Source organism: Mizuhopecten yessoensis, unplaced genomic scaffold (genome assembly GCF_002113885.1).
Source record: "Mizuhopecten yessoensis strain PY_sf001 unplaced genomic scaffold, ASM211388v2 scaffold10647, whole genome shotgun sequence".
Lineage (NCBI taxonomy): Eukaryota > Metazoa > Mollusca > Bivalvia > Pectinida > Pectinidae > Mizuhopecten > Mizuhopecten yessoensis.
The window spans coordinates 200,340-220,116 of NW_018408651.1; the positions used below are offsets into that span (position 1 = coordinate 200,340).

At 36.3% G+C, this 19,777-nt stretch overlaps 1 protein-coding gene across 6 annotated transcripts in view; it reads left to right on the forward strand.

Annotated features, from left to right (window-relative positions):
• The first annotated feature begins 3,803 nt into the window (after positions 1-3,803).
• Positions 3,804-19,777, forward strand: part of LOC110461645 (alanine aminotransferase 1-like) — a 60,659-nt gene continuing 44,685 nt past the window's right edge. For all 6 annotated transcript variants that reach the window (XR_002464161.1, XR_002464163.1, XR_002464160.1 and 3 more), the window contains exons 1-7: positions 3,804-4,190; positions 10,548-10,637; positions 11,914-12,025; positions 14,798-14,928; positions 16,415-16,531; positions 17,825-17,954; positions 18,764-18,843. Coding sequence is in view for 2 of the 6 variants with exons in the window: in XM_021515202.1 (XP_021370877.1) it covers positions 3,951-4,190; positions 10,548-10,637; positions 11,914-12,025; positions 14,798-14,928; positions 16,415-16,531; positions 17,825-17,954; positions 18,764-18,843 (900 nt within the window). In the remaining 4 variants the exon portion in view is untranslated. The remainder of the gene's footprint in view (positions 4,191-10,547; positions 10,638-11,913; positions 12,026-14,797; positions 14,929-16,414; positions 16,532-17,824; positions 17,955-18,763; positions 18,844-19,777) is intronic.

The following is a 19,777-nucleotide window of genomic DNA, read 5'->3' on the forward strand; positions in this document are numbered from 1 at the left end:
GTATGGTCTAACAACACGGTGGTGCCCTGGGGAAGGTATAGTCTAACAACACAGTGTTGCCAAGGGGTAGGTATGATCTAACAACACGGTGGTGCCATGGGGAAGGTATGGTCTAACAACACGGTGGTGCCCTTGGGAAGGTATGGTCTAACAACACGGGGGTGCCCTGGGGAAGGTATGGTCTAACAACACAGTGCTTCCAATGGGAAGGTATGGTCTAACAACACGGTGGTGCCAATGGGTAGGTATGGTCTAACAACACGGGGGTGCCAAGGGGTAGGTATGGTCTAACAACACGGTGGTGCCAAGGGGTAGGTATGATCTAACAACACGGTGGTGCCCTGGGGAAGGTATGGTCTAACAACACGGGGGTGCCCAGGGGAAGGTATGGTCTAACAACACGGTGTTTCCAAGAGGAAGGTATGGTCTAACAACACGGTGGTGCCAAGGAGAAGGTATGGTCTAACAACACGGGGGTGCCCTGGGGAAGGTATGGTCTAACATCACGGGGGTGCCCAGGGGAAGGTATGGTCTAACAACACGGTGGTGCCAAGGAGAAGGTATGGTCTAACAACACGGTGGTGCCAAGGGGAAGGTATTGTCTAACAACACGGGGGTGCCCTGGGGAAGGTATGGTCTAACACCATGGTGGTGTTCTGGGGAAGGTATGGTCTAACAACACGGTGGTGCCCTGGGGAAGGAATGGTCTAACAACATTAGCATCGGCTTAGTGGTAGTAAGAACACGTAACCAATACATAAGTTAGTGTACGTCCCATTCCTACCTTTATAAATAACCTCTTTTCAACGATATACGACCGTCTATACCGGCCACCAAGCAAAATATTAAATATTATGTTATGTTATATATCAATTGATATGCTATGTCATAATAACTACATCTTGATGATAACGATATAGCTAAGTCATAATTACGTGATTAACATGACGTTAAGAGATATTTTAAAAAAAAGGTCGTTATTTCGAGATGGTAAGTTGGTATTACGTCATACACTTCTGTAGTTATGGCGTAAGTATGAACAAGTCGATATTACGACATGGTAAGTTGTCTTTTTCGGTCTGTAACCCGTATAAACTTCCGTAACGTACGCCAAAATATTAAAGATTGTAAAATTTGGTTATTCTTAATAATAAAAATATAATAATTAAATGTTCTTAATTACCGTTTTATTACAACCTAGTTCGTTGGTCGCCTCACAGAGGTTCATAAATTATTATCCGTGGTTATAGGGCCTTTGCAACCAGCCAATACCTTTCTCTCTGGTGAGCATACAGCCGGAGCTGCCATTTCGGCGCTAACAGCTAGCATTCAACAATTCTAACACTGCCAAACCACGTACTCATTTACAGCCGAGTAGACTGGAACAAGCGGAGTAAAGAATCTTGCTCAAAGATACAACACAGTGCAGTGCCGTGACTCGAACCCGCAACCCTTGGGTCACGAGCCCGGCGTCCTACCACTAGACTACCGTGCCTCCTTTAATGAAAGCATCACTGACAAAGAAGTTGATTGCTCAACAGGACGCATTATTTAAGGGAAGCCTTATACTTTAAACGAGCTCTGCAAAATATGCGAAAAATACAATACAGGTATGTCAATAATGAGGAAAAAGGAAGAGGATACCGAAGTGTCAACAAAAACATACTTAGAATCGATAAACCATGGCAAAGGAAAGATTTACACGGAGGTCATTGGTAAAGTACAAGGAAATCTAAGTCAAATCCAAGTAATATCACGTCCTCCTCACATCGAGAACCCAAGCAATGATGTACATAAAAAACTCTAATAAATAGCGACCATAACACGTGTCCTTACCTTCATCAACCTTCATAATTGGAAACTCATGTTATAAGTGTGTCCGTCGGCAGTCGACATCTCTCACGGAAGTCATGATATTCGAAGCAATCTCTTAGTTCAAACCTTCTTTTATTCAAGTATTCCAATTATATATACTTGTAACATGTTGTAACAAAACAAAAGCAATCTCTTGAATACCGAATCAACTGCGGCATGTAAAACCCATAGGTTGGGAAAGCAGAGTGTTAATTACTATCAAGAGAGGGGAAGTTCACGATCGGAAAGTAAAAATCGTCCCGCTTATCATACAGCTAAATGTCGAGGAAAGCGTCTGAAGTAGAAGATTCTGTATGTAGTGTCCATGATTTCAAGATCTGGATGTTTTTTCCGACTGATTTGGTCATGCCTTTTCAATATTCAAAAGCAGCACATCGTCGATGTATCTGAGTGTGGAATCGAAAGACTTGACTATGTTAACCATTACAACCCTCCTAACAGTTACGAGCAAAATACCCGTACAGAAACAAAATATATAGTTGAGGCCTGAACAAGATATACATAGTATCTATGTTGAAAAAGGGGAAGAGGAAACAAGAAAGAGGGCGGAGTGGATTGGAGAGGGAGAGGGGGCTGGGGTCGGTCAAATCACATTGACTTGGCTTGTAAAAACAAATATCAAATACATACGAACACACAATGCTTTATGCTTGCTCGTATATATAGTTTATATATTTGTTACAAGCCGCTGTGGTCGAATGGAAAATGACCTTTATGATAGAAGAAGGGTAACTCTACATAGAAAGCAGTACGTTTGGCTATAACTTTACAACGATATATCAGACTTCTGGATTTTTTTCCCACATTTCCACGTCTGCCATGTGTCTTTTTGAGTTGTCTACTGGTTCCCTTACAGACATACGACACACTGTAAGTGGTGTTACGATCTTTAGTTGTCTACTGGCCTGGTTCCCTTACAGACATACAACACACTGTAAGTGGGGTTACGAACTTTAGTTGTATACTGGTTCCCTTACAGACATACGCCACACTGTAAGTGGTGTTACGCACTTTAGTTGTCTACTGGATCCCTTACAGAGATACGACACACTGTAAGTGGTGTTACGAACTTTAGTTGTCTATTGGCCTGGTTCCCTTACAGACATACGACACACTGTAAGTGGTGTTACGAACTTTAGTTGTCTACTGGCCTGGTTCCCTTACAGACATACGACCCACTGTAAGTGGTTGTCTACTGGTTCCCTTACAGATATACGACACACTGTAAGTGGTGCTACGAACTTTATTTGTAAGTTTCAACACTGCAATTGCTCTTTGGCGTTCTCCTGTTTTATGTTTGTTTCAGTGTGTATGTGGACAAAATTGACTATGACATAATTAGAGTGTTATACAAACCAGATGCTCCGGATGTTGGCTCATCATATATGAAAACTCCCGTTTAGCTCTGCCTCTGATAAATTGTCAATTATCACTTTGACCGGTTTAAATGTATTTTTTTTTTTTCGGAAACATCTTTAAAAGAAAAAAAACATTGAAGGTATCAATATATTGTTCACAAGTTCCGTCGCTGAAAAAAATATTAAAACTCTTTATAATTTGTTTTCATTGTCATTGTAATAATTGTAGCAAAACATTTGCTGGACACGCGTTTCTCGGTAAGTTTTAATTATAATATGAAATTAAAATGTATTTTTTAGATAAAACCAAAATGTAACTTAATCAAATTGTATCTTTGACGTCAGAAATTTGGAGCTTACTATATAAAATGCCGTGCATATTTGTTTTTTATAAAATGTAGGTGAAAAGCTCTGTCGGTAAATACATAAATCAGATAAATTATGATATATATATTTGCCGTGAATCAATGCGTTATTCAAACTATTATTATAAACTTATGAAGATTTTTAGCACAAAAGTGTTGTGCCACCTTCAGTTGTATTAGAGTTACATCCCTTGGTTAAGTTTATTTTGTTACATCCGGTTTCATATCAACATTTCAGCGACACGTTTTTTACGCTGATTCTTGTAGTTTATTGCAGTTAAATAAGTTGAAAGTGACTGAACTTCAACGTTTATATGTGAGACGCCCCGTGCATGCTACGACAGTCGTCAGAATGCTTCGGAACTACTCTTTACGACTGTGTCGAATTTCACCCGTTTGTCCTCTGGCTCGGGTCTCTGGAGCTGTGTCAGGTAAACAACTAGGAAGTCACAGATGTTTCCACCCACAAACACCATGTCGTGCCAAAGTATTGACAGTAGACAACATGAACCCTCATCTGAAGGCTATGGAATATGCTGTACGCGGTCCGATTGTCATTATGGCTGGCAAAATAGAAGAGGAACTGATTGCTGTGAGTATGATACAGGTCCAGTACAGATTGAGCTATATAGCTGTTAAGACCTATAATAGCTCTATTCGGCGCGTCTAATTACCCAATACTACCCAATACCACCCAATACTACCCAATACTACCCAATACCACCCAATACTACCCAATACCACCCAATACTACCCCATACGACCCAGTTATGAACCAAATACTTCTTTATTACTGTGAAATATCACCTTTGTAGACGTTATTTACTTCCATCTGCCATATTTTATCGGGAAATATGCGATTTGGTGCCGAAAACATCACCGAATTGCCGTGACTATGACCCAATACTACCCCATACCACCCAATACTACCCCATACGATCCAGTTATGAACCCAATACTTCTTTATTACTGTGAAATATCGCATTTCTTGAAGTTATTTACTTCTATATGTCACATCCTATCTGGACATATGCGATTTGGTGCAGAAAACATCACCGAAATGCCGTGACTAGGGGTTCGACGATTTACAGGAACGGGCAGGATCGGGCAGAAAACTATTAATTATTATATATACATTGATGAATATATATATTTAATTAGATACATTTAAGTATCATTATCGGGTATAAGATATATTTGATAAAAGAATTGCAATTACATGATACTATATTAATTCTATTCATGTCATAAAATGGTGTTATTAAGATCATATATATAAATTTAGCAGGAAATATTTAGAAAATTTTAAATTACTTTTCATAAATGTTAGTTATTCAATTTTGTTAAACATAACAGTATCAATTATATAACAATGCTGGAGAAGAACCTTCAGTTAAATTAGATACTCAAATACTACGAAATTCAAAAAGTATATGGATTGTATATGATTCGAAGTCCTTTCAATTACTTGATTAACTCACAGATAGTCTGTTTTGGACAAGCTAGATATTTTTTCCATATATAGTTCCCTGACCAATCTTATGAAGGGTAGACGAGTAGGTTGTCATTAAGTAATGTAAAAATTAAATAGATTAATAAAAGGAATTACGTTACGCTTCTTATACATCAATCCAGAGACGTATATATTACATTACGTAATATATACGTCTTTGATCATCCGAAAGCAAAATACTAAATGACATGAAAACTTGATTCGACTCCCAGAGATACTGTATACACATATACTTTATTCAACTCGTTGGCCATCTCAAGTAAATGTGATCTCTATAGATACATGGTAGATACCGTGATGTTGCAATTTTATTTAACATCTAAGTCCGTGATCTAAATCACAGTTACAGGTAAATATATATATTATAATTTAATTTTATAATGTCTTCCGAGGAATTACAAATTCCACTTGCAAACCACTTATATAATATGTACAGAAGACGTAGCAGTCTATGTGATTAGTTATAATTTTAAACAGTGTCTTGTAAGCCATTTTAGGCTGAACATCATATACAATTACATTTTCTATTTAATGCATTTGTTAAATATGATACCAGGTGTCAATCAGAAACATTTTTTTATGAAAATAATCTTCCGTTTAAATATAATTAGCTACTAGTTAGTGTGAATTTAGCAGACCTCGCTGGAAGGGGGCTCCCCAACCCTTGGAAATCTAAATTTCACTACAATGTAGAACTAGGAAATTATTCATTTTATTTATCACCATTGTTATTGTTTTTTTAAAGACATCATGTTTTAAGGCAGTAAATATAAAAGAAACCTTTTAACTATTATAGTATGTAATATGTAAGGACAAAATCCAGGAGTTTGTTAGGTAGGGGCTGTCCCAATCACCTGCTCTCTGGATTGGCACATGTGATAGTTTGTTTTAATTTATTAATGTATTATGTATAATAGCTGTTCTTAACAAAATTATGATATTATAAATTATGTAACTATATGTGTTTATACTGTGTAACTATATACTTGTACGATGTAATTGTGATATATGACACTATAATAAACAAAATTGACTTGACTTGACTTAACTATATATATATATATATATATAGAATATGCAATGAAGACGAAAACGGAGATAAATTTTGAATAGAATTGGCAAATAGAGGATTTCCCCCAAAATTACTTGTAGTCAACTAAATTAGAACAAATGTTTAAATAATTTTATTATGCAATGAACGTTATAAACGTATTGACGTACATGAACATTCTACGGATTTTTTTTTATTTATAACAACTATCGATATAATATGTATAAATATAGATTTGTTCCAATATATACTAAAGATACATGGTCGTGAAAAGTAAATCTACTCTTACTAAATACTCGTCAAATTTATTTAAACAAATTTAAGTCTTTAAAAACATCAAGTTATATGAATGCATAACCACGGACTTTATCTAATTCCGTGTACAATATCTAATTTTAAACATAAACTTAGTCCCGTGCAATTGAATAGATTCTTGATATATGAAATCCATTTAAAATCAGCGAAATCATTTTTATGTAAATTCAGCATAAGCTTGTACATTATACTAGACAATTTATTTTCACCTGTAATTAGTTTATACCAAAACATTATCATTCTAGATTTAATTTCAATATCCAGCGAGTACCTACCCGTTTCACCATATACCATTATATTTGCTGTGGAGCTACGTATGTTTAAAATTCTTTAACAAAACTGTACACGTAATTTCTCAATCATATTGGTATTTTCAAACCCCAAAATTACTTTTTGAAACGTATATAGATATTAAAGCATGAAGGATAAATATATTTTCAGTTGTAGAGTAGCCTTTCCTTAAACCAGCTTGAACATTGGAACAAGAAGTCTATTGTCTACTATTACGGAATTAGATAATCAGTTTTGACCACATCGGCCTTTGAAAAAAAATGAAACTTAAAGCGTTTCACCGTGTTTCTTTCTTCTTTACATATACAATTAATATACAGTATCGTTTTTCTATAACAGATAAGGCCTAACAATCCAACATATGGACTTCAATATTTATTTACGTAAAACACGTATTTCAATTAACTTATATTTACATATAGAATAATATTTAATTTTCAGATTGATGTCCCTTTTTTGAGTTGGAAAATTGCGTATTTTCTTTTTTTTAAGATCGTAGACGTGATGGGATTGTAATCTACACATTAACACCAATTAATTCACTCAAAATATATTCATGCTATTTATTAAGAGTTGAGTATAAGTTATGAAGTTATTAAAATTTAGTTATCATAATGTCATTTCCAATGTTTCAGGTGTTATGACATCGCAATAACAATGTCATATATATAAATGAGAAAATAACTCAGATACATATTTATTATATATGTAATATATAATTCTCTGAACAACCCTTTTTTATAGAATAAAACAGAGACATAAATTGGAACCTCGGCCTGGCAATTTATATATATATATATATATATATATTCCGATCCTGCCCCGTTCCTGTAATTGCAATTCTTTTATCAAATATACCTTATACCAGATAAGGATAATTAAATATATACAATAAATATATATAAATAAGTCCGATCCTGCCCCGTTTCTGTCCGTTCCTGTAAATCGTCGACCGTTCTTGCCCGATCCATATCAATACAATACTTTTTTTTAAATTCTTTGCAATCCTTTTATCAAATGACGTATCTTGTACCCGATAAAAAAGATATAATAATATAAATATAAATATAATTTAGTCCGATTCTGCCCCGAATGGCGATCATGTAATTGCAATCATTTTATCAAATATATCTTATACCCGATAATGATACTTTAATGTATCTAATCAGAGACGTATAAAGCCATAACTGTGTTATATACGTCTCTGATCTAATATATATATTCATTAATGTATAGGCCTATATAAAAATTAATAGATTTCTGCCCGTTCCTGTAAATCGTCGAACCCCTAGTCACGGCATTTCGGTGATGTTTTCTGCACCAAATCGCATATTTCCAGATAGAATGTGACATATAGAAGTAAATAACTGTGACATTTCACAGTAATAAAGAAGTATTTGGTTCATAACTTGGTCGTATGGGGTAGTATTGGGTGGTATTGGGTAGTATTGGGTGGTATGGGCACGGACTTAGATCTAATCTAATTCCGTGGTATGGGGTAGTATTGGGTCATAGTCACGGCAATTCGGTGATGTTTTCGGCACCAAATCGCATATTTCCCGATAAAATATGGCAGATGGAAGTAAATAACGTCTACAAAGGTGATATTTCACAGTAATAAAGAAGTATTTGGTTCATAACTGGATCGTATGGGGTAGTATTGGGTAGTATTGGGTGGTATTGGGTAGTATTGGGTAGTATTGGGTAATTAGACGCGCCCGCTCTATTGACCTATCTGAAATAAGTCTTTTGAGCTATTTTCAAGTGATTTTCTTTTTTAAGGAAAACGGAACAAAGTTGCATTTAAAAGAAGATTGTATCATTAGGTTCATAACAAAAGACATTAAATACAAGTATTCTTTAAAAAAAATAATGATATAAAGAAATCGGAAATTTTACATTTATGAAAATAAACATCTAAATGTATGCTTTTTGTAGTCAACATTACCATTAACCTTATTGTTTTATGCGACTTTAATGAAATTTGAAATCTGAGAAAATATAGCCCAATACAGCTATAATTTATAGGTGTATATATAGCTATATAGGTCTTCTACTTCTAAATGGTACTGACCAACTTCAACAATTTGAAGATAAAATGTCAGACGAGGAGTGAAACATGGAAAGAGATTGTTTTTAAAAGATACGGGATGGTCTAATTTGCGTTTGAAAGGTGACGGTAGAGGGCTGATTTGAATAATTCCGTTGTGGGGCTCGAAATAATGTCAGGTGGGAGTTTATTCCACTCGGGTATAGTTCGAGGGAAGAATGATGCCTTTCTGGTCTGGGTTTTTGAGTGGGGAATTTGATACGAAAACTGGTGGTTTGTTCGGGATTTTCTAACTGTAGGGATTAATCTGTCTGATTTTACGATAGCGACTTTCTGGTTTACAATGTAATGAAGCATGGTCAGACGAGCATCTCTACGTCTATCTGCTAGAGGGCGCAGCTTTAGGTGGTCCAACATTTCTGACACACTGGAGGTACGATGGTTGTACCTGTGCTTATTGAGCACATAGCGCGCTGCCCTTCGCTGGACCATTTCCAACTTGTCAATATTTGTTTGGGTGTGAGGGTCCCATACTGTACAGGCATACTCAAGTGATGGTCGAACTAATGATTTGTATGCCTGTACTTTGGCTGATGTTGAGCCAATTTTAAGATTTCGTCTTAAAAAGCCTAGCGTAGAATTTGCTTTTGGGCAGATAGTATTTATATGTGAATCCCATTTAAGGTCAGATGATAGTGTTACACCCAGATACTTGGCCTGACTAAGATGTTCCAGTATGTGTCCATGTAAAGTATAATTATGGACTATTGGAGTTTTTATAGCTCAATCGGCAGAGTGTGCTGGACCTGTGATAAACAGGTCTGCACAGATAATCTAATAATTCCGTGGTCACAGCGACACAACTACTAATAACATTGATCTTGTTAGGCTTTCAGTCAACCTCAGTAGTAAGTGCAAGCCCGTGTGATCTTATGGATAATATGAATAAGCATGATCAGATCCACAGATTTTATTCTGACTATAAGAATATATGTTTACATTTCCTCTGCTTTCAGCTCTGTTATATAAATAAAAGTAGGTTGATACCTTCAATAAGATTCATCAGTTTAGAAATATGTGATATCAAAGCTTTACTTTCTACACAAACAATGAACGTATTAAACATGTCACAATATTTCAAGACTGACCACAGGGGCACACAACTACTATTAATATTGATCTAAATGTCAAGACTTTCAGTCGCTGGCACTGGTATGTTGGGATATAATATACCCAGCGACTGAAAGTCTAACAAGATCAATATTAATAGTAGTTGCCTCATGATGTTCAGTGCATAGCGTGTCACGAGTGAGTTGTTTACAGTGGAACGTGTTGTTGATTAGTATATACATGTATAACCTTCAGTAAAACAAGAAAATCTCTATAATTAAAAAAAATAATGTTCTATAAGTCTTTATTTTAGACTATCTGAATATGAAAACTGCTGATCTGTTCCGAAAGATATGATTGTAACCTAACCATGACATACATGTATAAATAAAACTACTTTTAATGATAAGTGGAAGTTTTTCTCATACCTTTTCATTTGCTCTCTCATTTTCATTTAACATGTTTTTTCAATCAACCGTTGGGCTCTTGTTCATGTGTTGATGAGCCGTTATATTACATATTTTAAACCAGAATCTCATCTGAGGAAAGGCAGTAAATGTTGTCTGCTGTATCCCTTTGTCCAGTCCTCCTTGTTGAAGTTGTTGATTTTATTTACCAGGGTGTGAAGAAGCCTTTCCCAAATGTGATCAGAGCCAATATTGGGGATTGTCATGCCACAGGACAACCACCCATTACATTCCTCAGACAGGTTGGTATATAGCGGTGTAGTTTCTGACAGGTTGGTATATAGCGATGTAGTTTCTGACAGGTTGGTATACAGCGGTGTAGTTTCTGACAGGTTGGTATATAGCGGTGTAGTTTCTGTAGGAGTCACTGATGAGTGGTACTGATAACAGTCTCTGTGATATGCCTATAACCTTTATTACATTACACATGTATAACAGCATGATCTTAAAACTAAACCATTTGTAGTAAAAACCAGAAGGAGACATTAATCTGTAAACAAAAGACATTCTACATATTTTAATTGAATCTGTGTAAATGAAAAAACCTGAATAAAGAATATATGGAATGCTTTTGTCATTCATTGGAAATTTTCATGTTTAGTATTTTGTTAATGTGTTGATTATCATTATGTAACTATATTAGTGAACGTGTGATTATGACTACGAAGTACGAATGACTAGATATTAACTACTCGTCACTTGTATATTAATTACATGTAAGGAGAGGGCTTCCAATCACAAACACAGCTCATGATCAGGTATCGTTTGAGTGGGTATTTATTTGGTGGACTACTATATTAATTATAACTGGAAGATTGTTTTTCTGCAACATTCAATAGAGATTTGTTGTGGATGATAATTTTTGACACAATTCTGACAAATTATACCACTGTTGCAAATCACCTTGTTTCATAGCCACATTTGGCAAAGTCAGGTTTTGATAGGAGATTCTGTCATCAGGTGATAAGTGGTGAGAGACGTAATTCCAGCAGGTAAGGTCCATGGACAGAACGTCTGTTTTAGTCAGAGTATGGTTACGCACTGACTATTGTTTACATTTGGCCAGAAGTGTCTGTCACTGGTCAGGGATGTAAAGATCGGAATCATTTGGATTCAAAACAACACCACAAGTAGGCAATATTAGGAATGTAATCAGGTTGTCTCTATTTATCCCAGCTCTGGTATATATGTATGTCACTTCCAGCTAATAATTAAGATATATTTTAACGATGTAAAGAAATTTTGAGCAATTCCATGTTTGAATGCATGTTGTATATTTCTTAAATCAAATGACATTGAAATAAGTTCACAATATTTGAATTCATTGTATGTAAATAAGCTATAATAAATTGTAAATGTACACGAATATAATGTTTGATATTTATATGTTAATTGTTTTTGTTCAGTTTATAAATATTTACATATAATGATTACTGTATAAGTGTAATGTTAAAAACTCTAGCTATGTATGATTTAATAAATGATATAAAATAAAATGAGGTGTTTATTGCCCTGTAGGTGGTGGCTTTATGTACAGATCCAGCTATGCTGATGACAGACCCACGATATCCATCAGACGCCAAGGAACGTGCTCAGCGAGTCCTCGACAGCTGTGGTGGTAGCAGTATAGGTGTGTTATGTACTATGTGTTATATTGTGTCTCTCACAGGTTTCCGTTAGGTAGAACTGATATGAGTCCAGGTTTTGCGAGATTTTATTTTTGTATGCACTGCAACATAGTAGAGGGAGCATTAAGAGTTTCCCTTTTAGGTTGATTCATAGATACAGTAGAGGGAGCATTAAGAGTTTCCCTTTTAGGTTGATTCATAGATACAGTAGAGGGAGCATTAAGAGTTTCCCTTTTAGGTTGATTCGTAGATACAGTAGAGGGAGCATTAAGAGTTTCCCTTTTAGGTTGATTCGTAGATACAGTAGAGGGAGCATTAAGAGTTTCCCTTTTAGGTTGATTCGTAGATACAGTAGAGGGAGCATTAAGAGTTTCCCTTTTAGGTTGATTCGTAGATACAGTAGAGGGAGCATTAAGAGTTTCCCTTTTAGGTTGATTCGTAGATACAGTAGAGGGAGCATTAAGAGTTTCCCTTTTAGGTTGATTCGTAGATACAGTAGAGGGAGCATTAAGAGTTTCCCTTTTAGGTTGATTCGTAGATACAGTAGAGGGAGCATTAAGAGTTTCCCTTTTAGGTTGATTCGTAGATACAGTAGAGGGAGCATTAAGAGTTTCCCTTTTAGGTTGATTCGTAGATACAGTAGAGGGAGCATTAAGAGTTTCCCTTTTAGGTTGATTCGTAGATACAGTAGAGGGAGCATTAAGAGTTTCCCTTTTAGGTTGATTCGTAGATACAGTAGAGGGAGCATTAAGAGTTTCCCTTTTAGGTTGATTCGTAGATACAGTAGAGGGAGCATTAAGAGTTTCCCTTTTAGGTTGATTCGTAGATACAGTAGAGGGAGCATTAAGAGTTTCCCTTTTAGGTTGATTCGTAGATACAGTAGAGGGAGCATTAAGAGTTTCCCTTTTAGGTTGATTCGTAGATACAGTAGAGGGAGCATTAAGAGTTTCCCTTTTAGGTTGATTCGTAGATACAGTAGAGGGAGCATTAAGAGTTTCCCTTTTAGGTTGATTCGTAGATACAGTAGAGGGAGCATTAAGAGTTTCCCTTTTAGGTTGATTCGTAGATACAGTAGAGGGAGCATTAAGAGTTTCCCTTTTAGGTTGATTCGTAGATACAGTAGAGGGAGCATTAAGAGTTTCCCTTTTAGGTTGATTCGTAGATACAGTAGAGGGAGCATTAAGAGTTTCCCTTTTAGGTTGATTCGTAGATACAGTAGAGGGAGCATTAAGAGTTTCCCTTTTAGGTTGATTCGTAGATACAGTAGAGGGAGCATTAAGAGTTTCCCTTTTAGGTTGATTCGTAGATACAGTAGAGGGAGCATTAAGAGTTTCCCTTTTAGGTTGATTCGTAGATACAGTAGAGGGAGCATTAAGAGTTTCCCTTTTAGGTTGATTCGTAGATACAGTAGAGGGAGCATTAAGAGTTTCCCTTTTAGGTTGATTCGTAGATACAGTAGAGGGAGCATTAAGAGTTTCCCTTTTAGGTTGATTCGTAGATACAGTAGAGGGAGCATTAAGAGTTTCCCTTTTAGGTTGATTCGTAGATACAGTAGAGGGAGCATTAAGAGTTTCCCTTTTAGGTTGATTCGTAGATACAGTAGAGGGAGCATTAAGAGTTTCCCTTTTAGGTTGATTCGTAGATACAGTAGAGGGAGCATTAAGAGTTTCCCTTTTAGGTTGATTCGTAGATACAGTAGAGGGAGCATTAAGAGTTTCCCTTTTAGGTTGATTCGTAGATACAGTAGAGGGAGCATTAAGAGTTTCCCTTTTAGGTTGATTTGTAGATACATGTACAGTAGAGGGAGCATTAAGAATTTCCCTTTTAGGTTGATTTGTAGATACAGTAGAGGGAGCATTAAGAATTTCCCTTTTAGGTTGATTCGTAGATACAGTAGAGGGAGCATTAAGAGTTTCCCTTTTAGGTTGATTCTTAGATACAGTAGAGGGAGCATTAAGAGTTTCCCTTTTAGGTTGATTCATAGTTACGGTAGAGGGAGCATTAATTTAAGAGTTTCCCTTTTAGGTTGATTCGTAGTTACGGTACATCTACATCCAACTTTACAAATCTCCATTACTATAATACTACAAGTCCAGCATTCATCATACTTCTAATGTGGATACAGTATGACAAGTTCTACAAGGATTAATCAAATGTAGGTCACTGTGAATTTGGTTACATCCGTTTAGCTCCATTACTCTTAACACTAAAAGTTGCAAGTCAACAAACTTAACGTTGAATGAGTGAATATATAATTTCACTATTTGTGTTAAATTTAGAATTTAAGCGTGTGTGACTTATCTTGTTGATTATAATATACAATTGTTTCATGGCTATTTGGGGAACAGTCAGCGACCTCGGGCAAACAGTTCCACTGGGCTTCCCTCCTACCAAGGGATGGTAGTTTTGACTGTCCCCAAATAACATTGAAACAATTGTTTTATTACCAAATACATATCAGTATCAATGCTGCATGTAATGATGACTCGCCATTGCATTGCTTCGTCTGCTTAAACAACACTGAGTCACGGTCATCGAAACGCTTGAACGGGGCTCTCGAGGGGGGATTTCTGTGCATCAAATTCGCTCCGGGTAACAGTTCGCTTTGACCGGGAAAACAGTTTTGACTGTTTCACCCCTACGGCCGAAATTGGACAAAAAGCCAGAAACAGTCAAAAATGACTAATTATAGTTTATATAGTCTATTGGGTAATAACAAGAACTTAGTCACATGTATTATCTGCTGTTAAACTTTTGTTTTTGATGTTTGACAGGTGCCTACAGTGACAGTTCTGGTGTTCTGGCAGTGCGTGAGGACATTGCTAACTACATTCAGGAGCGAGACGGTATCCCAGCCTCCTCTAATGATATATTCCTGTGTACAGGTGCTAGTGATGGTATTAAGGTAAAAAAATATGGAAACATATTTCTGTGTCATCAAAAAGAGTGCAAAAGTAATTTCCTATCTCATTGATCTTTGATAATGCATGTTGATATCCGTAAAACACATTGTAAACTTAAGGTTTTAAGATTAAGTTGTAAAACATACCCTGAGTACCAACTCTCTGTAAGTCCACATGTTAATCTTCTGGGTATCAGGAGGATACTTAATGATGTACAGAGCCTTCAAAAAATAAATTTGTCTAAATACATGTATAATAGATAAGAAGAGTAGGAACTAATGAAGCCTGGTTTCTAACTAACGTATTCTTCTATGACTAGTTGCTGACATGTTCAAGCTACTTTGTACTATTCAAGCAAAACGATTAACAAACTACATGGCAACTATGAAGGCTTCAGGAGTTTCTACTAGTCTTTATTTAATTTGATCACTTGGTCTGAAGGACCAGTGTGAACTTATGCCGTATCGCAGCGTTTGTCGTCTGTCTGTCAAACATTTCTCAAAACCACTTATTCATGCAAACCACTGATAGAAATTTAACCAAATTTGACTGAAACCATCAGTAGGTTGTGGATATTCAAAATTGTACAAATGGCTTTAAACAACATCTTCTCTGGAACTAAGTGATGAATATCAATCACATTTGTTTTCTAGCATTCTAAGGTGGTTGAGCGTTTAAAATTGTACCACTTGCAGGGTTAACCCGTGGGTCTGAGGGTTAAGGCAAAAATGTTTCTGGTCCGACCCCTTCCTTAATGACTTAATTTCTTGGCCATAACTTTGAAATGGTTGAGATCCCTCATCCATAGCCATGTATATATGATTGCTTGGCAAAAAGATCCAGGTGAGCAATACAGGCCCTCTGGGTCTCTTGTGTACATTAGAAGCTTGTTTATCAGGCCTCAGATCACCCCAAAAAACATTCAATAGTGTATAGTGCTTTAAATTTGCGGGGTTTCGTATTCAGTACATATTCGCGGGGGTTAAATTTCACTGTGCGGCCTTATCCCATGTGTCGTGCAAAGTATTTTGAATGTCATCATTTAAGGCTAAACCTCGAAATATAGGTAACCCGTTTGAAAACACTGATCCCGAGCGTCGTCATCCACCAGTGACATCACTCGAAAGAAAATCAAAAGTGTATGTACCTTTGTAGGAGTAAACTGTAATCATAAATATGTTTTGGCCACTTATATGTAAGTGTTGTTTTTACATTAACTGCCAAGTTGACCGATGATTATCTGATTTGAGTTCATTTAGAATTCGCAGATATTAGTCAAAGCGTGAATATAGCGAAATTAAAAACCCCGTACAGTATCTCATCATCCACCATTATCTAGTGACAAATCCTGCTTAATTGATCTGCATAATTTTATTGACCAGATCGAATTCTCTGTAGAATAAACAAGTATATTTGCTTTCTTCTATCAAGTATCATGTCTTTTGTCCATACTATTACTATTATCTGTTGTGTCATGTTTTATTGTAGACCATAATGAAGATGTTGATGACTGGAGAATCTGGGCGTGGTCAAGCGGGGGTGATGATTCCCATCCCCCAGTACCCTCTATACACAGCCACTATAGCAGAGTACAATGCATATCCTGTAAGTTGACAATGTATGTGCTTACCCTCTGTCTGTATATCTGTGAAAACCTCACTCCTGTTAGCTTAGGACATCTTTGCCCCCCTCCCCCCAACTTTGTCTCTATACAAACACATCCTTGATACCGGAGTACAACACAGATTCTGTAAGTTTATGATATGTGTGCCCCCCTCCCCCTTACATCTGTCTGTATATTAACACATCCTTTATACCTGACTATACAACACAGATTCTGTAAGTTTATGATATGGGTGCCCCCCTCCCCCTTACATCTGTCTGTATATTAACGCATCCTTGATACCTGACTATACAACACAGGTTCTGTAAGTTTATGATATGTGTGCCCCCCTCCCCCTTACATCTGCCTGTATATTAACACATCCTTGATACATGGCTATACAACACAGATTCTGTAAGGTTATGATATGTGTGCCCCCCTCCTCCTTACATCTGTCTGTATATTAACGCATCCTTGATACCTGACTATACAACCCAGATTCTGTAAGTTTATGATATGTGGGCCCCCCTCCCGCTTGCATCTTTCTGTATATTAACGCATCCTTGATACCTGACTATACAACACAGATTCTGTAAGTTTATGACATCTTGCCCCCCCTCCTCAACTTTGTCTGTATACACACACATCCATGATACCCGAGCACAACACATATTTTGTTAGTTTACAATATGTAAATTCCCCCAACCCTCTGTATACCTATACATTGTACCGCCCAATCCCTGATTACCTCAACCCATTCTGTAAAATAACCATGAATGTACCCGTCTCTGACACATGCATACACTCATTGGTCTGGAGCCTTGTCTAAGGGTCAGAGGTCATCATGATGGAAGCAGAATTTTGAGGTTTTTTTTCCAGTACTAATGTTTAATATGATGATGTACATTGGTATAACAGATTTTGTTTCCAGTACTAATGTTTAATATGATGATGTACATTGGTATAACAGATTTTGTTTCCAGTACTAATGTTTAATATGATGATGTACATTGGTATAACAGGTTTTGTGAATATTCAATATTTTCTTAATTATTCTCTGAACAAGGTGTTACATTCCTGAAAGCAACAGTGACCACTAGACGTTTCTTGTTGAATGGTGTCCAAAGAATGTTCTTAATATACGTATACTTAGTAATTGTTTAATCCCACAAATTCATGGGAAATGAAATATCTTACTAGGTACTCAATGTATGTGATTACAGCCCTGGATGTGTGAATCTGGTCCTAGCAGCAGTTACTCACATTTATAACACGAGTGACTGATACTCTTTCAGATAAAATATTACATGGATGAGGACAAGAACTGGGCCCTAGATATAAACGAGCTGAAGAGATCAATTGATGAAGCGAGACCAAACTGTAAACCTAGAGCCATTGTTATCATCAACCCTGGTAACCCTACAGGTATGATTTAGACTAGTTCATATATGTAACCCTGGTAACCCTACATGTATGATTTAGACCAATACATGTAACCCTGTCAACTCTACAGATATGATTTAGACTGGTACATACATTAAACCTTGGTAAGCCTACAGGTATGATTCAGTCTGGTACATACATGTAATCCTGGTAACCCTACAGGTATGATTTAGACTGGTGCATACATGTAACCCTGGTAACCCTACAGGTATGATTCAGTCTGGTACATACATGTAACCCTGGTAAGCCTACAGGTATGATTCAGTCTGGTACATTCATGTAACCCTGGTAACCCTACAGGTATGATTCAGTCTGGTACATACATGTAATACTGGTAACCCTACAGGTTTGCTTTAGACTGAACCATGATTTTTACATGATTTGATTAATAAATACATGTAACCCTGGCAACCCAACAATTATACTTCGAATTGGCTTATGTTTTTAGTTAAAAATCTGGGAGGCAGGCTAAATCTGAACAAGCCTGTGACACAAGTCTTGTGATTGAGGCTCAGTGATTGGTAATTTAGTTGATGGGATGAGGATAGAGATGTTCAGGGATCATTCTGGTTAGGTTGGTAAGTAGGAATTCACTCAGTGTTTGGCTGTTATTGTGTGATGATGATCACAGATGTCCTAAGGTCTTACTTGGTGTGGTGGTGGTAGAGATGTGCCACTGGTTGGTTGATTCTAGGATTTAAGAACCAGTGCTTGACTCCTTTAATGATGATTCAATTGAATAGAACTTTTATTGTCAATTTCCATTCTTTCATCTTTTTTTTTCTATTTAGGTTCAGTTTTATCCAGACAAAATATAGAAGATGTGATAAAGTTTGCCAAGGATGAAGGACTTTTTATTTTAGCTGATGAGGTAAGAAAGTGTAATAAATGAATATCAAGACATAACATTTGGCAACCAGTTTCAACAAATACCAGGTAGTTCAATTTTCTATATTTTTCAGAATGCTATATTGAATCGGTATTATCCATGTTTAATGTTAAGTCTCCCTGTTAGTGTGACTTATATATTACCTGTAGACTCCTTACAGGTGTATCAATACTGTGTTACCCTTAATGTCTATACAGGTGTACTGATACTATATATACTACCTGTATACTGTACAGGTGTATCGTATCAATACTATATAAACTACCTGTATACTGTACAGGTGTATCAATGCTGTGTTACCCTTAATGTCTATACAGGTGTACTGATACTATATATACTACCTGTATACTGTACAGGTGTATCAATACTCTCTAAACTACCTGTATACTGTACAGGTGTATCAATGCTGTGTTACCCTTAATGTCTATACAGGTGTACTGATACTATATATACTACCTGTATACTGTACAGGTGTACTAATACTATATATACTACCTGTATACTGTACAGGTGTATCAATACTCTCTAAACTACCTGTATACTGTACAGGTGTATCAATACTATATATACGACCTGTATACTGTACAGGTGTATCAATACTGTGTTACCCTTAATGTCTATACACGTGTACTAATACTATATATACTACCTGTATACTGTACAGGTGTATCAATACTGTGTTACCCTTAATGTCTATACAGGTGTACTAATACTATATATACTACCTGCATACTGTACAGGTGTATCAATACTATATAAACTACCTGTATACTGTACAGGTGTATCAATACTGTGTTACCCTTAATGTCTATACAGGTGTACTGATACTATATATACTACCTGTATACTGTACAGGTGTACTAATACTATATATACTACCTGTTTACTGTACAGGTGTATCAATACTATATATACT